The sequence below is a fragment of the Rosa rugosa genome, chromosome 3, assembly GCF_958449725.1.
Source record: "Rosa rugosa chromosome 3, drRosRugo1.1, whole genome shotgun sequence".
Lineage (NCBI taxonomy): Eukaryota > Viridiplantae > Streptophyta > Magnoliopsida > Rosales > Rosaceae > Rosa > Rosa rugosa.
This window is the reverse complement of record NC_084822.1, coordinates 32,498,315-32,517,589: the sequence shown is the minus strand read 5'-3', so window position 1 is coordinate 32,517,589 and position 19,275 is coordinate 32,498,315. Positions and strand designations below refer to the sequence as shown.

General features: G+C 38.6%; 2 protein-coding genes across 2 annotated transcripts; both read right to left on the bottom strand.

Moving 5' to 3' along the window:
- Positions 1 to 11,564: 11,564 nt before the first annotated feature.
- Positions 11,565 to 13,785, bottom strand: LOC133740551 (uncharacterized). The gene is made up of 4 exons (XM_062168508.1): positions 13,625 to 13,785; positions 13,421 to 13,538; positions 12,268 to 12,332; positions 11,565 to 12,170 (listed from the first exon to the last, which is right to left on the bottom strand). Exons 1-4 carry the CDS (start codon positions 13,738 to 13,740, stop codon positions 11,870 to 11,872), a joined length of 600 nt encoding a protein of 199 aa, XP_062024492.1. The 5' UTR covers positions 13,741 to 13,785; the 3' UTR covers positions 11,565 to 11,869.
- Positions 13,786 to 15,065: 1,280 nt separating this feature from the next.
- LOC133741425 (sterol 3-beta-glucosyltransferase UGT80A2-like) lies at positions 15,066 to 18,766 on the bottom strand. The gene is made up of 5 exons (XM_062169321.1): positions 18,488 to 18,766; positions 17,218 to 17,388; positions 16,838 to 16,901; positions 16,656 to 16,713; positions 15,066 to 15,925 (listed from the first exon to the last, which is right to left on the bottom strand). Exons 2-5 carry the CDS (start codon positions 17,384 to 17,386, stop codon positions 15,698 to 15,700), a joined length of 519 nt encoding a protein of 172 aa, XP_062025305.1. The 5' UTR covers positions 17,387 to 17,388; positions 18,488 to 18,766; the 3' UTR covers positions 15,066 to 15,697.
- Positions 18,767 to 19,275: the final 509 nt, after the last annotated feature.

The following is a 19,275-nucleotide window of genomic DNA, read 5'->3' as shown; positions in this document are numbered from 1 at the left end:
AAATCTGTAGTAATCTACAAAGCCACAATCCTTTGTATAAAAATACATTCCTAGGGCCACTAAATCCTTTCATCACAATGTAAATTCACAAAACAACTGCTCAACAACACTCCACATCACATACACAAAATCGTCACATGGATCATCTCATAGATCCTCACATAGATCTTCACATAGATCTTCACATAGATCATCACTCTGTACTGGCATACAAGCACAGTAAACACTCCCACAAAGTGTTTCGCTACTCAATTAGCATCACGGTAAATCTCCATAGTAAAACTCAAGCATGCACCTTTCTTCACAACAATAGAGATGCATCACTCAAAACAAATCATCCCCAAAAGCACGCCAATAAAATATGTCACCCAGTGACGATGACTTGGGCTTGTTCAATCCTTGGGCTAAGCATTAGGGCTGGCCAATTGGGCCTGAAGAAATCGGACCATCCACATTTCGAACCGGCCCAAACCACTTTGGGTTTAACATTTGGGCCTACTATTCGGGCCGAACAATTGGGCTTACCATTTGGGCCTACCAATCGGCCCACCAACTTCCAGCTCGGCTACGGTATGAAATTGTACATACCGTATATACGTATGCATACCGTACAGATCGTATATACGTATGCATACCGTACAACTGTATATTCGTATGCATACCGTACAGACCGTATATACGTATGTATACCGTACATACCGTATATACGTCGTATATCAAGCATATACGAGATCCAAAAATATTTGTAAGAGGTAGGGTTCGAACTCCCGACCTCAAACACGAAGGTTTTGCTCCCAACCACTGAAGCAAGAGCTGCCTTCATTAATATATGCTCACGTGTTATATTTATTATGTCATAAGCGACATAAATAAAATAACGGGGGAGGCAAGGTTCGAAACCTCAACCTGCCGCACGAAACCTTTGTCCCCCAACCACTGGAGCACAAGCTGTGCTTAATATAATGTGTACAAATTTTATACTTATTATGTCATAAACGAACATAATAAAAATAAACAAGAGGCGAGGTTCGAACCTCAGACCTCTTGTACACGAACTGTACACTCAACCACTCGAGCACGGCTGCTCACGTTATTATCCATACCAATCCTTTTATTTAAACCAACTGTTTCAACTGTTTCAACAATTCGGCCCAAAACATCCAAGACTGTTGCAGAAACCCAGCCCAACGTATCCAAAACTGTTACAGAAATCCAGCCCAACTCATCCAAAACTGTTTCAGAAACTCGGCCCATCATGTCCAAAACTGTTTCTGAAACTCGGCCCATCAGGCCTCCACCCACAGCTACAGTGATGCCTTGATCCGAGACAGGCCCAAGTACGGCCCACTTGTGTCACGGCTTATCCCTTCCGTGATTTACGGCAGTCAAATCTGCTTTCGGCTACAGCTGTCTGCCACAGCGCCTCGAGATTCCCTCGGTCCCCTTACACGCTCTCCACGCGCCAACAGCTTTTCCGGGTTTCGGGGCGACTTTAATCCAACGCGTGGATTGAATCTCAGAGATCGTCCATCCAACGGTGGAGATCTGCTCACCTCGTTCTATAAATAGGTGCATCCTGGAGAAAAACTGTTCACACCAAAGAAAAGAAATTTTCCCCAGCCATTCTCTCTCAAACTCTGCAGCCTTCCTCTCGAAACTCAAATCCTTTCTTCATCAATTTCAATCCTTCTCTTCTGATCTTCTCTCCCATCTAGTTGATTCAATCCCATCTTTCCTCTGAACTTTCAGATCTTCAATCTTTTCCTCCAAATCTTCAATCCTTCTTTCTCAGATCTTTTCTTCCATTTGAAGATTCGATCTCATCTTTCCTCTGAGAATCTCAGATCTCCAATCACCAGTTCAACAACTCCAATCCTTCTAACAAAATCTCCCTCAAACACTAAACCATGTATTCCTCGATTTCCACATCCTCTCACCCCATGACCCAAGAGCCACGAACTCTGCAACTAATGGAGCTCCAAACCCCGCAACAAATGGAACCACAACAACAGCAACCAACAGAGGAGGGAGGAAACACCCAAGCAGCTGGAAGTAGTGCCAACATGGATTTCTGGCGAAGCCGTACCAGGTGGATTCCTACTCCAGAACAAATAAGAATCCTCAAGGATCTTTACTACGTCAAGGGATTTAAGTGCCCAACTACAGAGCAGATTCACGAGATCTGTCTCCAGCTGAACCAGTATGGGTATGTTGAGGGTAAGAACATTTACTTTTGGTTCCAGAACGTCAGGGCTCGAGAGAAGCAGATGAATAGGTGTAATCAGGCTGCTCCAGTGCCCATGAGAACTAGTTCTCTTGGTACTGGTAGATCCATTGATCTCAATTTTGGGTCCACTGGTTCTACTGGTGCTGGTGGATCCATCGACATCAATTTTGGGCCAGCTGGTGGATCCATTGACATCAATTTTGGGTCCACTAGTTCTACTGATGATGGTAGATCCATTGATCTCAACTTTGGTTCCACCTATTCTACTGGTAATGAAGGATTTATTTACTTAAATTTTGTTTCATATTCTTCCTCACACTTCAACACTAATACCAGTCCAACTCTTTTGGCACAACAGGAGGACAAACATCCCTGCAACAACGAGGAGGAGATCACCAGGAGGTTCAAACTCTTCCTCTGTTCCCCGTGCACGGCGAGGACGTCTTTGGTAACCTGAAGACTACTTCCGAGGAAGGTAGTGCACATGATTACTATTTCGGTGGCTCAGGCGGTTACAACCGTGGATCTCCAGTTTCTCTTGAGCTCAGCCTCAACCCATCCGGAGCTACTGATTAGGCTTAGTATAGCGTAGTTCCAATTTCCTTTTTGTAATAATAAATCAATAAGATGGTGTGCATGTTGTTTCTTCTTTTTGTTTAACCAACAACAACACCAAGGATCGAACCTTGGTCACCCAATACTATTTTCAAAACCATAAACAACTCTACTGCACACATCTTTCATAATGATGCAATAAAAACAATCACTCAAAAAGAATCCAACAATCAATTAAGTTGCACAGAGGTCTAGCTAGCATCCTCTGAGTCAAACCAAACACAAACAATTTCGTCGCTAGAATTCAGGGATTAATAAAGCTAAACACTTCCCATTCAGAAACACCTATAGAGCACCAAACTTAACACCTCTTACGCTCGTGATCTTTAGAACTAGAACACTAACATATCCTTCACTGGGCAGGAAAGTACATGTCTCAAAAGAATGCTACAAATTCGCTCCAAGTCATTATCGATAATTCATATCCTTAGTACCAAATCTAATCATGGTCATGTTTCACCTTAAAGAAGGAACATAGCCACATTCTTCTTCTTTCTCAATACAGTACCATCATGGAAAAATACTAGCTCTAATGAATCTCTACTCAAGTAAACTCCCACCTTGAACTTTCAACTCCTTAAGTTCAGTTTCATCCAATAAGGCGACATTAATATAGGTATCTAACCTGGTATCACCTCGATAACAAACTCCACCACCCTCCTTATAGATAACCTAAGTATCTCCAAATTACCTCACTACACTCAAAAATTTATATCAATCTCTTCCCAAACCACAGAGTCAAGAATCCTGTTCAATGGCTAACACCTTAACCAAGGTGAGTTCTATCAAATGGTTACATCACACAACTACCACTAAAGCACTACAAGCACTGCCATAAAAACTGTTATAAAATAAACACTACTGGCACCACCACAAGGCTGCCATATGCACAAGTCTGCTATAGACATCAGGGAAAAAACCCATACTTTTACTCATAACTTTTCCTTCTAAAAGTTCATCACGTAGTGTATATAAAATCACCACACAACCTTCTTAGTCTACACTAAGAATTCAATCTCACACAAGGTCAGCATAATTGCCTCAGAGTCACTTTAATCACGTATCACATGTCAATTACCAAAACTCCACTAAGACGTCTCTTTATAAAACAAGATATCTAATCCTTGATACGTACACCTCATCTAAACATCTGTACGTCCAACTTAAGAAGACAAAATTTATAACAATTCATACTCGTATCCACACTAGGTACGTGCATAGGTCCACACCATGTCCTCAACCAAACACTTCAACAATCAAAAGAACCTCATTTCCATAAAACAATCCTCGTTGACTTAACAGAGTTGAATCAAGAGGTTCCTATTCCTCAAGGATTGTAACTCGCGGCCACTGAACTTATTCCAATACGAACCTACAAGACAACTGTAAGGTTCTAAGTACAACCCCTTCGAATCTCCATCACCTAAGGAGTATAGTATGCTTGGCTAAGACATGTATAACACTTAAAACACAGTATAAGTCAAATACAAATTCATATTAACCAAGTCAATACTATAGGGAAGGTATTCACGTTCCCTAAACGACCTAGCGGCCTAAACAACTCCCAACACTCACGCATACCCAATGACTTAGCCAATACCGAAGAGCACACGATGGGGATCCGCTGCAGACGGGCCATCACTCGGAAGGTATTGACACATCACCAAATATGCACCTTACGCTCTGATACCAAACTGTCACGCCCCGAATTTTGAATAATAAATTCAAATCCGAAACCTGAATAATTACAATTACAAAAAAACAAATCTCGAAACTTCGAGTTCATTATTACAATTCACTCTCACAATATATTATAAAGCTCAAATGAGCATAACACACCTCACAACTTACAATTGTTGTAAAACTCTAACAATTGCTCTAACCGCACGATCACCGTCCTGGTTCTCCTGTCCTGTAGGATTACCCGCTACACAATTTGAATAGTGTACCGGGAGTTGCAACAACACAAAACCCGGTAAGCTTTTTACAGCCAGTATGAGTAAACAAGAAAGAACTGTTGATTTATTAGATTTCAAGACTACCACAAACCCACGTTACTTTCTCACTCTCATATATATATATAGACACTTATGAGTTACTCTCAATTTAGCTCATAAGATCACTCACTCTCATATATATATGTAGACACTTATGAGTTACTCTCAATTTAGCTCATAAGATCCCTCACTCTCATATATATATATAGACACTTATGAGTTACTCTCAAATTCGCTCATAAGATTTCCCAACATTTGGTAGACAGACTCATATATATATATATAGACCCTTATGAGTTACTCTCAATTTCCCTCATAAGGTTACCATATATATATTGACACTTATGAGTTACTCTCAATTTCACTCATAAGGTCACTCCACATTTGGCAGACAGACTAGAGCTCTAACTGAACGTAACCACTCGTCCGGCCACAGACGTGATTACGATTTAATACTATTAATAACCACCAGCCCGGTACGAGAGCGTGATTCACTAATAGATGCCATGGTCACCTCGTGACCTAGTGATCTCCACAGATCACAACAATTTATTGTTCCTCAACAATAAAACTCAACACCTCTCACAATATATTGTTTCTCAACAATAAACTCAATACCTCTCACAATATATTGTTTCTCAACAATAAACTCAACACAACTCCAACAATACATATTATTTCACGTAATAATATATATACAGACATTCACACAGGAATGTCTAGTAATACCAACAATAGTTCATATGATTGCAACAAAATAAGCAATTAATTGTATTGGGTTCGTAATATGAACCACGTGAGGTTTACTCACCTCGATAATCCCGCTGCGTCTTCAATTCAGCTCAAAATACGATCCACAATCGTCCACCAACTCAAACCGTCAATCACCTAGTCCAATAATGATCTTGACTTAGCCAACAACTCAAATATGAAATTAAACGACGATCCAACGCTCAGATTCAAATTAAACGATGATCCAACGGTCGGATCTGAATTTAATGATGATCCAACGGTCGGATCCTCACGGATCGCCTTTAGGATCATCCTCCAAAATTATCACGAAGATCCAACGGTCAGATCTTCCTGAATCGCCTTTACTAACATCTCCACAAAATTATATGAAAATCCGACGGTCAGATTCTCACGAATCGCCTTCCGAATCACTATTTCTCAATTATACGAAGATCCAACGGTCGGATCTTCGTCCGTGACCTCACAAGGTCACCGGGACAGTCATACGATCAACATATCCAAAATTGAAGCAAAACCGATGGTCAGATCTTCACAGATCGTAAACCGAAGATAAACGTAAAAACGTTAAATAGTAACGTCAAAACGTAAATCCACTATTTATCAACTTTTTCTAACATGACCATGTTATATATCAAAACGCTCGTATGGATGCATAGATCATCGCCTAGATAATGAAAACTCGAAATATGGTCTGATGCGCCGCCACAAGCGGTGGTCAGTGGGCGGTCAACGCGGCGGTCAACGACGGTCAACCACCTCAGATGGCAAAGTGACCAACTACAAACTGGTTCAAAATGAAAGGGTGATCGACTTCCATACCTGGAGCTAAGTCTGGTTTGGCCTAGATCGTCCTAGATCAAGCGTTGAAGTTGGATTAATCTCGTGCGTCTGATCAGATTCAGATTAAATCAGGGACGTCGAAAAAGTCAAACCATGATCTAGCGTTCTATACACAAAATCGTGATGAAAGGCTTACATGGGGATGATCAGCATGAGGAGGAGATCACGAAAATGGGGACGATCGGCCCATGCAACGCCGGAAAAGTCGTTTTCCGGTCGGGTCGGGTTCACATGGCTGGGGCGTCTTCGATCTCCATCTGGGGGCAGCGGCGGGGCAAGACGGTGGCAGGGAGCGGCTGGGCGTGCGACGGCGAGCTCGGGGAAGGCCGGGTCCGTGGCCAGAGGAGGCCGGAGGAGGGCCGTTCGGCCGGGTCGGGTCGAGCGGTTCGGCCGCGTGGGAGAGGAGAGAGGACGGAGGGTTTCGGGGGACTATTCCGCAAAATCTCCATTTTTTTGTCCTTAATGAATAAATCAGAAATTTTTCCTATTTATAGAAAATTCCCAATTTTCAAATATTCATAACTTAATCATACGAACTCCGAATAATGCGTTCCACATGTCCACGAACTCGTATCGACGAGCTCTACAACTTTCATGAAGGAAGTTTTCCCAAATTTTGAACGAATAAAAAGTCAACTTTGTTGACCCCCTAAAAACGTTCGTTTTCGAAAATAAAATCGTTCGAACTAATTCCACAACTTCTCCAAGCTTCGTACTCGCTCCTACTATCGTGAAATCATTTCTAAAAATCCACGGAAATTAATTTGGATTTTTCGGGGTATTACAATACAACTCTTGCTGTTCTGATTTCCAATATCTACCAAGAAAACAAAGGGTGCAATTAATACAGAGGTCATCTCCACCATGTGTACTTAACAGTTCTAAATATGAAGTTACTAACAATATGGTCATTAAAATTAACACAATTTGTTAACAAATCAAAAATACAAAATCAATTACTCCATCTAAACAAATCATTCTACATCTAAGAAAAACTATATCTCCCAAATAGAATGATTGATTATAATAGTTAAGATACCCAAATATTAGATCAATTCCAATCCCTTCTCACTACAAAAATTAGAAATATCATTAGATCAATTCCAATCCCTTCTCACTACAAAAATTAGAAATATTACAATCTCTTATGCTTTTCATTTGGCAATGCAATCTGATCTGATTAAATATAGCATATCATAACATGATGCTTTGTTATATATCTTCGATATTCTTATATATTGCAATTTTCAACCCATATGATCAAGTGAAAAGCGAAGGAAAATATTTTACTTATACAAAATATGAGAATAAAGTAACTACCTGTATTTAGAGGTATGTCAGCGACAACCCATATATCTATATATACATCAGGAATTCAGGATATTATATGCATACCATTCTGCATGCTTAACATAACAGTGGTGTGAACTTGCTGTTATTATTTCTACCTGACAAGAAAAAATATCTACACAATATAAGCATGATAAAAGCTTGTTGATAAGTTCTCCTAGTTTAGTTATCATTAACCAACCTACAAAATGAGTCTATGGTCAGTAAAATTACCGCACTTGTTTGCAGGCCTAAAGGTAACTCATGGCACCATCTAAGAATGCAACTCATTCTACATGTAAGCAAACCTACAAAAGCAAAACAGAAAAATACAATTGAAACTTGTCCGGACGATAGTTCAAAAGATTCAAACCCTTTCCTTTAAGCAATAAGTATAAAGTAAGTTAAGAGTAACAATTAGTATATACTTTGTGGAAAATGCTTATCTGATCAACCAAATACAGATATAGCAAAACAATTATAACATACGGACTCTTTATCTCCAAAATTATTCATTAGGTAGCCATATATATTAACTTTCTCAATCCATACAATAAATTAAATGAGGAGTTCATACCTTAGTTTGGGAAACCTGAGACATGATACAATATCAGAATATTTGTGATGAAATATCTTGTACAAATATGATGCCCAATACCTGTTAAGTCAAAAAAGTAAACTCAAAGTTAAGAGTGGCGTGAACTAATTAAACAAACTAAACTGCATAGATGAATTAAGTGGAGCTATATTCTAGTTCTAACTTTCGTTTATTGGAATGCGAATTCCTATCTAGATTTAAGAAGCCAGCCATATTACTCCCCTCCTCCAGTACCCGTACCCATTAACAATAGTACATTAAGAGACTCCTGTTGAAGAATATTGACATTTAGTGTGCCTTGTCAAATTAGGATTAGTTCTATAGTTGTAATATGAGAGATTTCGTACTCCGAGTTAGAATAGGAATCCTTGTACTCCAAGATTATGTACTTTGTAATCCCTATATATATGGCTCTTATTATCAATGAATACACACAACTACTCTCCTAATTCTCTCTACATTCTAATTTCCTTAAATACGTTATCAGCATGAGCCCTAACCCTGAATCAGAAGCCAAAAATAATTATTTCTTCTTCTCTAAGATGTGAAACCCTAAAATCCTACCCTAGAATTACCTAGTGCGTCTCCCTGCGCCGCCGCCTGTGCCTACCTGCACACCTCCGCAAAACCGGATCAGCCTCGCACACCTGTATCAACACGCGCGTCCGTCAGCCTCACTAGCAAGATCAGGTAACAAGAAAACACCAAGTAAGTTTTTATAAAAGTTTCTACTTCTTTTAATTTTTGTTTTCTTGTACTGGGGGACTTCCAAAATCCCTTCTCCTACATCCCACCTTTTTTGTAACGTGGGTTTGATTCACAAAAGCGGAACCATGGGGAGTTCACGCTAAATTACGAACTAAGAGCGTTCCTAAACCAGGGACTAACAGCGTTTGTAAGCATCGAAATATTACGTACTAAGATCATTTGTAGGCTACGGACTAAGAGCATTCGTGAGCATCAAAATTTGACCAGAGAGCTAGAATGCCTCGTGGATAGTGCTACTATGCAAACCATACTTCGAAATATATAGTTATTTCTTGAGATGTCGCCTACTCGATCTTTAGTGACTACGATGATAGGGTCATCTAAATTGATTCATGGTCGAGGACCAGCTCAATTCTTGTTGCCAAATGGCACAATCATTCATGTCACTGAAGCTCTCTAATCTCCTAGGGCCGGAAGAACCCTTTTGAGCTTTAAGGATATAAGAGCCAATGGTTTTCATGTGGAAACACATTGTGAGAATGGACAAGAGTTCCTTTGCATCACCTCTAATGACTACGGATATAAATAGGTATTAGAGAAGCTTATGTGTCGTTCTAGTGGATTGTATGCAACCACCATTCGAATCATTGAATCAAACTATATCATGAGAGATGACTTATGGGTTTCTGACACATATAAGCTTTGACATGACCGCTTGGGACACCCAGGTCGTGACATGATGATCCGTCTATTAAAGACTTCACACGAACATCCATTCTTTAGAACGAAGAGAAGTAAGAATCAAAAATTGATTCGAGGAGAAGTATGGCACTCCCCTGCGCCTCACAATGCCGCCACCATGATAGACCAGCCACCAATGGACGGCGCCGCCTACCCCCTATGGCCATCACTTGGCTTTGACTCCAAGAACCCCAATTCACCTCCTCTTTTTACTTCTAAAGTCAATTGTGACTTTATGGCTCAACCAAAATCCTCATTGGTTGCTTCTAAAGCCCATCTTTTGTTCTATAAAGCTTGCTTTTTAGGATCTAGACCATCCTATGCAAAGGACACGTAGCAATTAATTCCATTCTTACATAGAATCCAAGGGGATTCTGTGGATCGATTCAACCAACTTACGGACTGCTTAGATGTTTTATGGTGTTGGTTGATGTGCGGACACACTGGTCACGTGTCGCCACTGCTAGAATTTTTGCCTTACACATCGGCCAGAAACCGATGTTAAAAAAAAATTCATCCGATGTCTTAGTGGGTGATGTTAAAGATCATGAACAAAAAGACATCGGTCAAAAACCGATGTCCAGTTCAACAATAGACATCGAATAAACTTATGAAACCGATGTAAAACCGTTATGACGATGACATATTAGTGTGTTTAGATATTGTTAAATCTGAATGTTTTGGCATTTAATGCTTAATGAAGTATAGGTACAATAGCAGAAGTATTCATTTTAACATCGTTACTCATATTAGAAACGATGTTTTATATGGTATCAGACATCGGATTCTTTTCGTTTTGCCTGCCGTTTGTGAGGTTCACGCATATTTTCCATATATCCTACTATTTAAGATTCAATCTACATTCCATAGTATTGTATGAATGATGTGCAATATTATAATAAACATCGTTTCCTTTTATAAAGTGATGTCCATTTTACTATATTACATCAGGTTTTAGGTTAACAACGATGTCCATAATAATATTAGACATCGTTTCCCACATTGTAAATCGATGTCCATTTTGATTCTAGACATCGTTTTCCAAATTGTAAATCGATGTCCATATTGATGCTATACATCGTTTTCCAAATTGTAAATCGATGTCCATGTTGATACTAGACATCGTTCCCTGTAGTTTACATCGACGTCCATTAGTTTTTTTAACATCTCTTCTTAAATATGGGGCATTGCATTAATTCAAGCAATCTGATTATACACAATATTAAAGCATCAGCCAGTGAACAGATTTTGGACATACAAACCACGCCAAAATCGAATCAATACATCTTATTTCCTTAAGTACATCATAAATTGAGTAAAACTACAACCTTTCTTGAAACATCAAGTATCCAGATTGCTTCACGGTTTAGATAAGTGAGAGCCAGAGTGTCACAAATGTTGAATAAGAACATGTATCCAGCCAATGCTCCTGCGCCAATCCAATACCAATATGCATGCGTACGAAATCCACGAGATTTCAGAATTTCAACTCCTAATGATTCATTTGAGTTTGGAAGAACCTTTAACAGTAATAGATCAAAATCAGAGAATTACTTAGAGATGAACAACTACAAAATGTTTGAAATGGCTCAATGAATGACTCGCATGTGACCAACTCTTGCCAAGGAATTCATTATCTACAATTGCATTCTGCCCATACATTAAAGGTGATATCCAGTAGCCCCATATCCACCACTTCTTTATATTTTCTGTGGAGTCAACCAAAAAAAATTGAGAAACATGAAATTAATTGATACAGAAATTTAGTTACTAGACGTCAAGTATCTTTACTTAGATTTTTACCTCTTGACAGGACAAAGCCCCCCAAAGCGAAAAGCATGACTAGTGCAAATGAGCCAAATGTATTAGCAACAGTCAAGCTTCTACCTACTCCAGCAATGAATCGGAATAATCCAGTTGATTCATGACTAGGAGGAGAAGGTATTGCCTAAACAATCTGCATTACACGTTCATGACAGTATATGATTTGGGGTCAGAACCAACATGAAAACAAATGTTAAGGAGAAAGTGATCAACAATTTTGCTTCTAGTATGTTACTTTTACCTTCCAACATTTGGATCAAAGCCAATGACATAATAGGTGATAAATACCCAAACACCAACTTCAACACAGGTGAGAGGGATCTTGAGGAGCCATGCCGGAAGTGCATATGCCCATGGTGGAAAGAAGAGCAACTTTCTGTGCTTATAAAACACTGGAAGCTTGGCTATAGTCATCGAAAGCTCTGCCATTCCATTGAACATGTAGATATCTGATGGCTCTTCTGAAGAAATCCAATCATCAATATCAAGGTTTTCATCCGGAACTCTTCCAGCAACATTCCAAGTGCTTATTGTCAGCCTACATGAAACAATGTGCCCCATGAAATTCCATTAAGAACCAAACTGGTGCTACTTCTAGGCCTAGCATTGCAGGAGGTAGAAAAACATAGACAAACCTCACATCCTTTGTGTTTATGTACTGAGCACGAGTAGTTTCTGATTTTCCTCTCCTATGTCTTAACTGATAGCCAAAAGAAGGCGGATCTGAACCAATAAATATCATATTTATGTACATTATTAGACAAGAAGAATGTAAAAGCACTCCAAAATATGATAGAACAAGCAGCTAAATTTTTAAAATTCCCAAGTGGTTTCCTTTTCAAGGAACCCCATCATTTTTAAGGTCCAAGGTTGCAACAATGATATCACCTTGTAACCCCCCAAATAAAAACAAACTAATTGCTTTATCATACAATAGAAATACTGGATTATAGCACACATTGAACATCTAGAAATGGTTATTTGAGATCTGATTTGTAAAGTAAAACTGTGCAGCAGAAATGCTAATGCACAAAGCCAAATTTGTCGTGATATAAATCTTTCATACGAACTGCAAATGGAGGCAGGCTGGATTCATATGAAAGGTGGGAATGCCTACTTTTGAAGTACTGGTTTCTTGAAGCAAGATTGTACATAAAAAGATACTAAAAGAAAAAGAAAGAACATGACAGTGATACTGTTTTCAGAAATTCCTGCAACAGACCTGTAACTTTGAAAAATCATAACTAATTATAGAAAAATATGTTTTAGGAGATTCCAAGTTTCAAATACTCTTTAACAAGTCCACTACAAATTCTCAGAAGAAAATAACTTCAAATTATTAACAGAAAATTACAGTTTTACAGAAACAGGTCGCTGGGTCTGGAAACTGTAGTTTCTGAAATAATTTATACAAGTGATAGTCCAATTTGATAAGTACATCCAAACTCATATATAGTTTTGAAGAAAAGTGAGAACTGAAAGACAAACTATCAAAGATCATGCATCAGTTCAGTTTGTCAAAACTCAAGCTATTTGGAAATATAAAATTGAAACAGAGTATGAGTTAACAACATCACAGAAATAAAAGCTTATTCCAATTGGTTTCTATAAGAACAGAGCTTAATCAAAGAGAGGCTAAAAGATATCCAGACGTGTATTTGAATATGAAGAGCTGCAAATCAATAGAAAGTAATCAAAGAATTGAGATTGAAATTATCTATGATCATAATTCTAACTGTACGTTAGCTCATAAAATATATGATCATAAACTTTCCCAGGGTTATTAACCTTAGAAGTGTCTGCATGATGCCAGCTGATGCTGCTATCTACTATGTTTGGCAGGCGGGCAACCGTCTTCTCAAAGGATAGCTTTGATTCTTTGTTAATCTCAATGCATCTCACAGACCTAGAAAACAATTAGAATTTCACTTTATAAAGTTCGAGACTTCTGAGTTTTAATACTGTGCATTTACAGAAATCTTAAATTCTTGCCTGCATTTTCTTGTAGCAGCCAATGATAATCTGATAACACCTGCTCCTGCATACAAATCAGCAACAGATGCTCCAAGAGGGACATACCTTTGAACTAACAATGCAAGTAAAATCATATTATCAAACGCTAACCATATATGAACTTTGTGACATATACAAGAAAGCTCAGTTTACCTCTCGGCTTGCACGGGTACCAACATACACTATAACATTCAGATCAGGAAGCCATTTCTACTACTAAAAAGAATTGCTTTTGCGACGCCTATTTTGCGACGGCAAATTGAGCTTTTGCGACGGAAAAAACTTTTCGCGACGGAAAATTGAGCCTTTTGTGACGGAAATGTTGGCATTGTAATAGGTGGCGTCACAAAATCCATTTGCGACGGTAAAATGCCGTTGCAAAAAGTATTTGCGACGGAAAATTGTTGCCGTCGCAATGGCTAAACTATTTGCGACGGATACTTTGCCGTCGCAAAAAGATATTTCATTTAAAAAAAAAAATGGTGTGAATTGCACACCAAAGCTAGTACCATCTATAGCAATTACTAGGAAGTTTACCCGCGCGATGCCGCGGGCTAGAGTTGTTACAATAAGATTATGGAATGGGTCCTCTCACTATCAATCAAGAGACATCAATGTAAATTCAAACAAATTTAATATAAAAGGGACGTTCATTCAGTGGTGGAATATATTGTTTTGCCCTAGGTCTAGGAGATGGATTTTGTATGCATCATCCTATCTGATTTTTGTTACAAAATACTGCCATGTAATAGAGTTCATAACTACATTCGCTGCTAATTGACATGGTTCAAAAGTGTAAAAACCATTAGATTTTGTGTAAAACAGAGTCGGAAAAATCACAGTTGACAAACTACTCGGCCATGCCACATCCATCCCATACCTTAACCTGGAGAAAACAAAAAAAACCAAAGAAACAACACAATCACTTAGAAACTAAACCAACTGCAATATGAGGCAAAATTACTAATGACATTTTCCTCCTACCAGATTCTATTACATTTTCCCTCATTCATGTGTTACTAATAAAGTTCTTAATCCTGGTTGGTCAATTTCAACTTTTCTGAACTCATCTCAGCAAAAACAAAGCACTATGGGTTTGGAAAATTGAAGTGGACTTAAACAACTTACAGTTTGATCACCAGAAGCTGTCACAATTTGAGTATCATCCTGTAAAAACATTACATTGCATAAGCATCATATTACATCTGCTACATTTTCACAATGGTAAGAATTGCATCAAAATTTATTATACCTTTATCAACAGATGTCAAATACGACATTTTGATATGCAACCCACTTGGGTTTTTTGTTAGAGTAGATTGTTGCTGACATCTAGAGAAAAAATTCTTCTAGGTAGTCAGGTGAGCAAATATTACCTATTCCATCGACCACTGGTCATTGAATAAGCAATCCTGTCTTTACTGTAAATCAAATGTCAAACTGAATCAGATAGGATTTAGTGTAAATCAGAATAAGCAATCCTTAAATCCAATGGACAAGGAGTGACACTAAAAGCAAGACCATCTTGGTAATATCAAATGCAAACTTCAACGTGAGAGGGCATTTTATTAGATCTACTAAAATACCTCAGAAGACATGTATCTATAATTACAAGTAGTCAGCTGATGAAGTGTAATGGTTCGATAATAAGAAAACACAATGCATGGAATCAACTCAAAACCCCAAAACCCTCATTCTTTGTCACCAAACAGACCATCAAAAACCTGCAGCTGCTTAATCTGCATCAAAATTGCATCGATTGCATCTCCGTAGTCACTCGATTGCATCAGAATTGGCATACCTGCTAAGCATCATGCTTACTTAAGAAAGAATGTTCCATGGAGATGGATATATCTATCTGAAAACAAGCACCTATAATCTATGCGTCTTATAAAGGATTGTTCAAATAAGTTTTTCTTTTTAATTAAACGAAGGATATATGCTGTAGATGAACGTGTGCACCATACTAGCCTAGATAGCATATTCAAATGACTGCCACTCAGCCAAGTATTGTTTAAAACCTAGCAAGTTTCTCAAAACATCGTGCCTTCATCACCCAAGGAACTCCAAATGGTTAAAAATGGAAGTGCAAGGTAAAGTACCTTTTGGTTTGGGAACAAGATGAGGACTCCATATGTATCCATGTGGGACATCAGACTCGGAGCCTTGTGAACCACTTAAATATGTGACGGGTCGTAATTTCAATTTTTTCTTCCGAACATCATTAATCATGTCCCGTATTCCAAGCCATATTAAGGAGTCAACAATTTGATACGATAGCTGAAAATTTGCATGGTCCAAAAAAGTAAGGAAAAATGGCAGCTGCCCGCAACTGGGCGTCTCAAGGTGAATGTGGATGGTAGTTACAGGTCGGACTCTGGAGATGGTGGAATTGGAGTTGTTGTCAGAGACGAGGTTGGTAATTGTATTGCAGCTATGGCGCGCTACTTCCCTCATGTTCTCTCTGCTGCCCATATGGAGGCAGAGGCTTGCCGTGCTGGAGCTCTTTTGGCTATTCACCAAGATTGGGACAATTTCGATCTTGAGAGTGATTGCTCACTTGTGGTGGCTGCTCTACAACAAAGTGGGGATGATCGATCTGACATAGGGCGTATTATCGATGATTGTAAGTCATATTTGACATTTTTTCACTCTATTCAGATTAGACATATTTCCCGTGAAGCAAATGGTGTAGCCCATAGATTGGCTCACCTTGCTAGTCTTAATTATCTAGATGATATTTGGTTAGAGGAGGCTCCTGTGATTATCCAGGATGTTCTCTACGAGGATTTATATTCTGGTGCTAGAGGTCAAGGTTTTATGTCCCCCTCTGTGCACACTAATGTTATTAATATAATAAGTCAGGCGTGGGGCTGAGCCTCCCAGCTTGGCTGGGTTCCAAACCCCTTTCAAAAAAAAAAAAAAAAGTAAGGAAAAAATCTGGAATTGTAAAATGAATTAAATTATCAAAACTCCAAAATAAGGAAAGATTAAAATTCAAAGGGCTCACCCTATATCCAATTTGTTGTTTAACGCGGGACAAGGGATGTGGAAATTCACTTGTTGGCCTGGTAAGGAAAAGGTCAAAATACATAATGCAGATTCAGAACAGTGAAAACCAATACAGAACATTGAGCAACATTCAAGAAAGATTACAATTCAGAAAGATTACATTACCCAGACAAGACTTACGTCCATGGCATTGTAAAAAATATATGAAGAGGTATTTTCAGTGCCTCCGCCACATGAGTATGCCCTGAAAATGTATTCATCAGGTTAGTGGCAAAATATAGACAAATCAAAGCAAGTGCATGTAAAAGTTCTCTTTATAAAATATAACTGAATGCAATTAACAATAATATGCATAAGTATCTTGGAAGTTAATAGTGCAGACAACCTACAAACTCTGCTAGAGGAAGAAACAAAATAATATGTCTATTGGAGTATTGGATAATCATTTACCACACGGTATCCCATCCTCCAACCCCAAATTCAGTAACCAAGAAATTCAAAACCAGAAAAAGATCTAGTATTACTTAGAATTAGATAGATGGTGTTGATAGCTAATTAACCATATGCTGGGGGGTTTGCAATAATTGCATCCGCTTTAAAGGGAATACCAGAATCTACATCAAGCTCTTTGCAAGCTGGAAGTAAGGAATATATAATTTCCTTTATTTGGTTACGCTGAATAGGAATCTCCGAAGGACCTGACGGCAAGAAGCCTTTATTTTTAACCATATCTGCTCAAGGAAACAGAACAGAAAAAAAGAAACAAGTAATTAGTTATATGAAAATGAATGATGGAGTATTCAGCTTTGACAAATATTTCAAGTAGCAAGACAATCAATACACAAGACACACACAACTTTACTAAAATACAAAACCCCTTATTGCCACAATTAATCATTTCCAACGAACCTTTATATAAGAAACTTCACATATTGTTTGATGCCAGGATGAGCCAAAGAGCATCCGTGGTAAAAATTACAATATTATTTAACGCCCAATCTCATTAACCGAGATAAATGTATTCAAATCATAACTGAAACTCGAAAGCAGAAACTTCTGTGATGACCCAATTGCTAGGACTGTATTGCTGAATTGAATTACAAAGTGAGAACCAAGTCAACCAATGCCATCGTAAATTAAGAGCAAAGTTTTAAAATATCAGAGGATAAAACCCAGAATGAACAAAAACTAATAGTTGCAACAGCAATCAGATTAGTTTGAAAGAGTTATTTGTTTCAATCACAAATTAACCACCATATTTCATTCACTACGGATCAAGCAGACCCATCCATAAACGAAAACACAATGCATGGAATCAACTCAAAACCCCAAAACCCTCATTCTTTGTCACCAAACAGACCATCAAAATCCTGCAGCTGCTTAATCTGCATCAGAATCTGCATCAGAATTGCATCGATTGCATCTCTGTGCTTATAGTATCACTACCAAGTTACAAATGAACAATTAAAGCTAGCAGGAACCATCTGACCACATGTGCTATAGACAGTAGATCTACAATATTACCAACCAACAAGTGTTTGAAACTTTGCTCCCAAAGATAACACATATAATAAACAAAAAGATACTGATAACCTCTGCAGTCCACTACAAATCGCGATCAAAACGTTCAACATCAAAAAAAAAAAACGAAAATCAAATCAGATCTGGAAGCTAAAGACTCAGATACAAACAGTAAACGAGCTATCAATTTCATCCAACTCAGTTCATAACTATCAGATCGACAGTGATGAATCCCTAATAGTAGCCAAACCAAACCCTAGAAATTGAGAAATTGAGAGAACTGAAAATGGAGAAACTAAAGTGAAGGACCTGTTTGGGGAGCATTGAGGCGTGGGCCTTGCTGCCCATGATGTCATGCTTGTAGAAGGCTTTGTCGAAGGAGATGGACTCGGTGAAGGGCTCGACGGTGTCAGTGAAGCGCTCGATGGCTGCGGTGATGCCCTCCTCGAAGCGGCCTCCCTAGAGCTTGGCCTCCTTGGGCTCGGTGGCAGCGCAGTGGAGGTCGAGCTTGGGCATGAATCTGTGAGAGGAGGGTGTGATCGACAGTTGAGGTTTGGGAAGGGAGTGGTGGTTAAGTGAGGAAGAGGAGTGATAGGGAGTTGGTTTTTTAATAAAATAGATATGTATATGTTTGCGACGGCGATATGAAAATGCGTCGCAATTAATAACTAATCCTACTACAGTAAGGATTTACCGTCACTAATAATAAAAATTATTCGCTACGGAACATTTGCCGTTGCAATTGATATCAATTGCGACGGAAATCGCTGCCGAAGTAAAAAACCGTCCCAAATGCAATTTTTTTTAGTAGTGTTCCTAAATTCTTTTGCCCAATTTGACAAGGTAGATAATGGTACAACAACGAGAAATGGCCCATGGATCTGTTGAGCATTCTGCAGCACCAAAAAAAAAGGGACGTTGTTCAAAAGCAGTGAATCATTACAGACACATATAAACTATATCCAGGTGTCAAGAAAATCCTCAACTTAAATCAATAAACAGAAACTACTATCATTTTACCGAATGCAACAACATTTTACAGATTGAAGAAAACTCAAATACAAACTGATAAAACTACTGCCAATTTGAAACTCAAA

What these genes read in the sequence shown, in the direction of transcription:
- LOC133740551 (XM_062168508.1), bottom strand. Translation starts at nt 13,740, where the DNA reads ATGATTTTACTTGCATTGTTAGTTCAAAGGTATGTCCCTCTTGGAGCA. An exon ending in GCTGCTACAAGAAAATGCAG is followed by an intron (nt 13,539 to 13,624) that starts GCAAGAATTTAA and finishes ATTGTTTTCTAG; the next exon opens with GTCTGTGAGATGCATTGAGA. An exon ending in ATCATGCAGACACTTCTAAG is followed by an intron (nt 12,333 to 13,420) that starts GTTAATAACCCT and finishes TTTGGCTATCAG; the next exon opens with TTAAGACATAGGAGAGGAAA.
- LOC133741425 (XM_062169321.1), bottom strand. Translation starts at nt 17,386, where the DNA reads ATGGTTAAAAATAAAGGCTTCTTGCCGTCAGGTCCTTCGGAGATTCCT. An exon ending in TGCAAACCCCCCAGCATATG is followed by an intron (nt 16,902 to 17,217) that starts GTTAATTAGCTA and finishes ATACATTTTCAG; the next exon opens with GGCATACTCATGTGGCGGAG. An exon ending in AACAACAAATTGGATATAGG is followed by an intron (nt 15,926 to 16,655) that starts GTGAGCCCTTTG and finishes GCAAATTTTCAG; the next exon opens with CTATCGTATCAAATTGTTGA.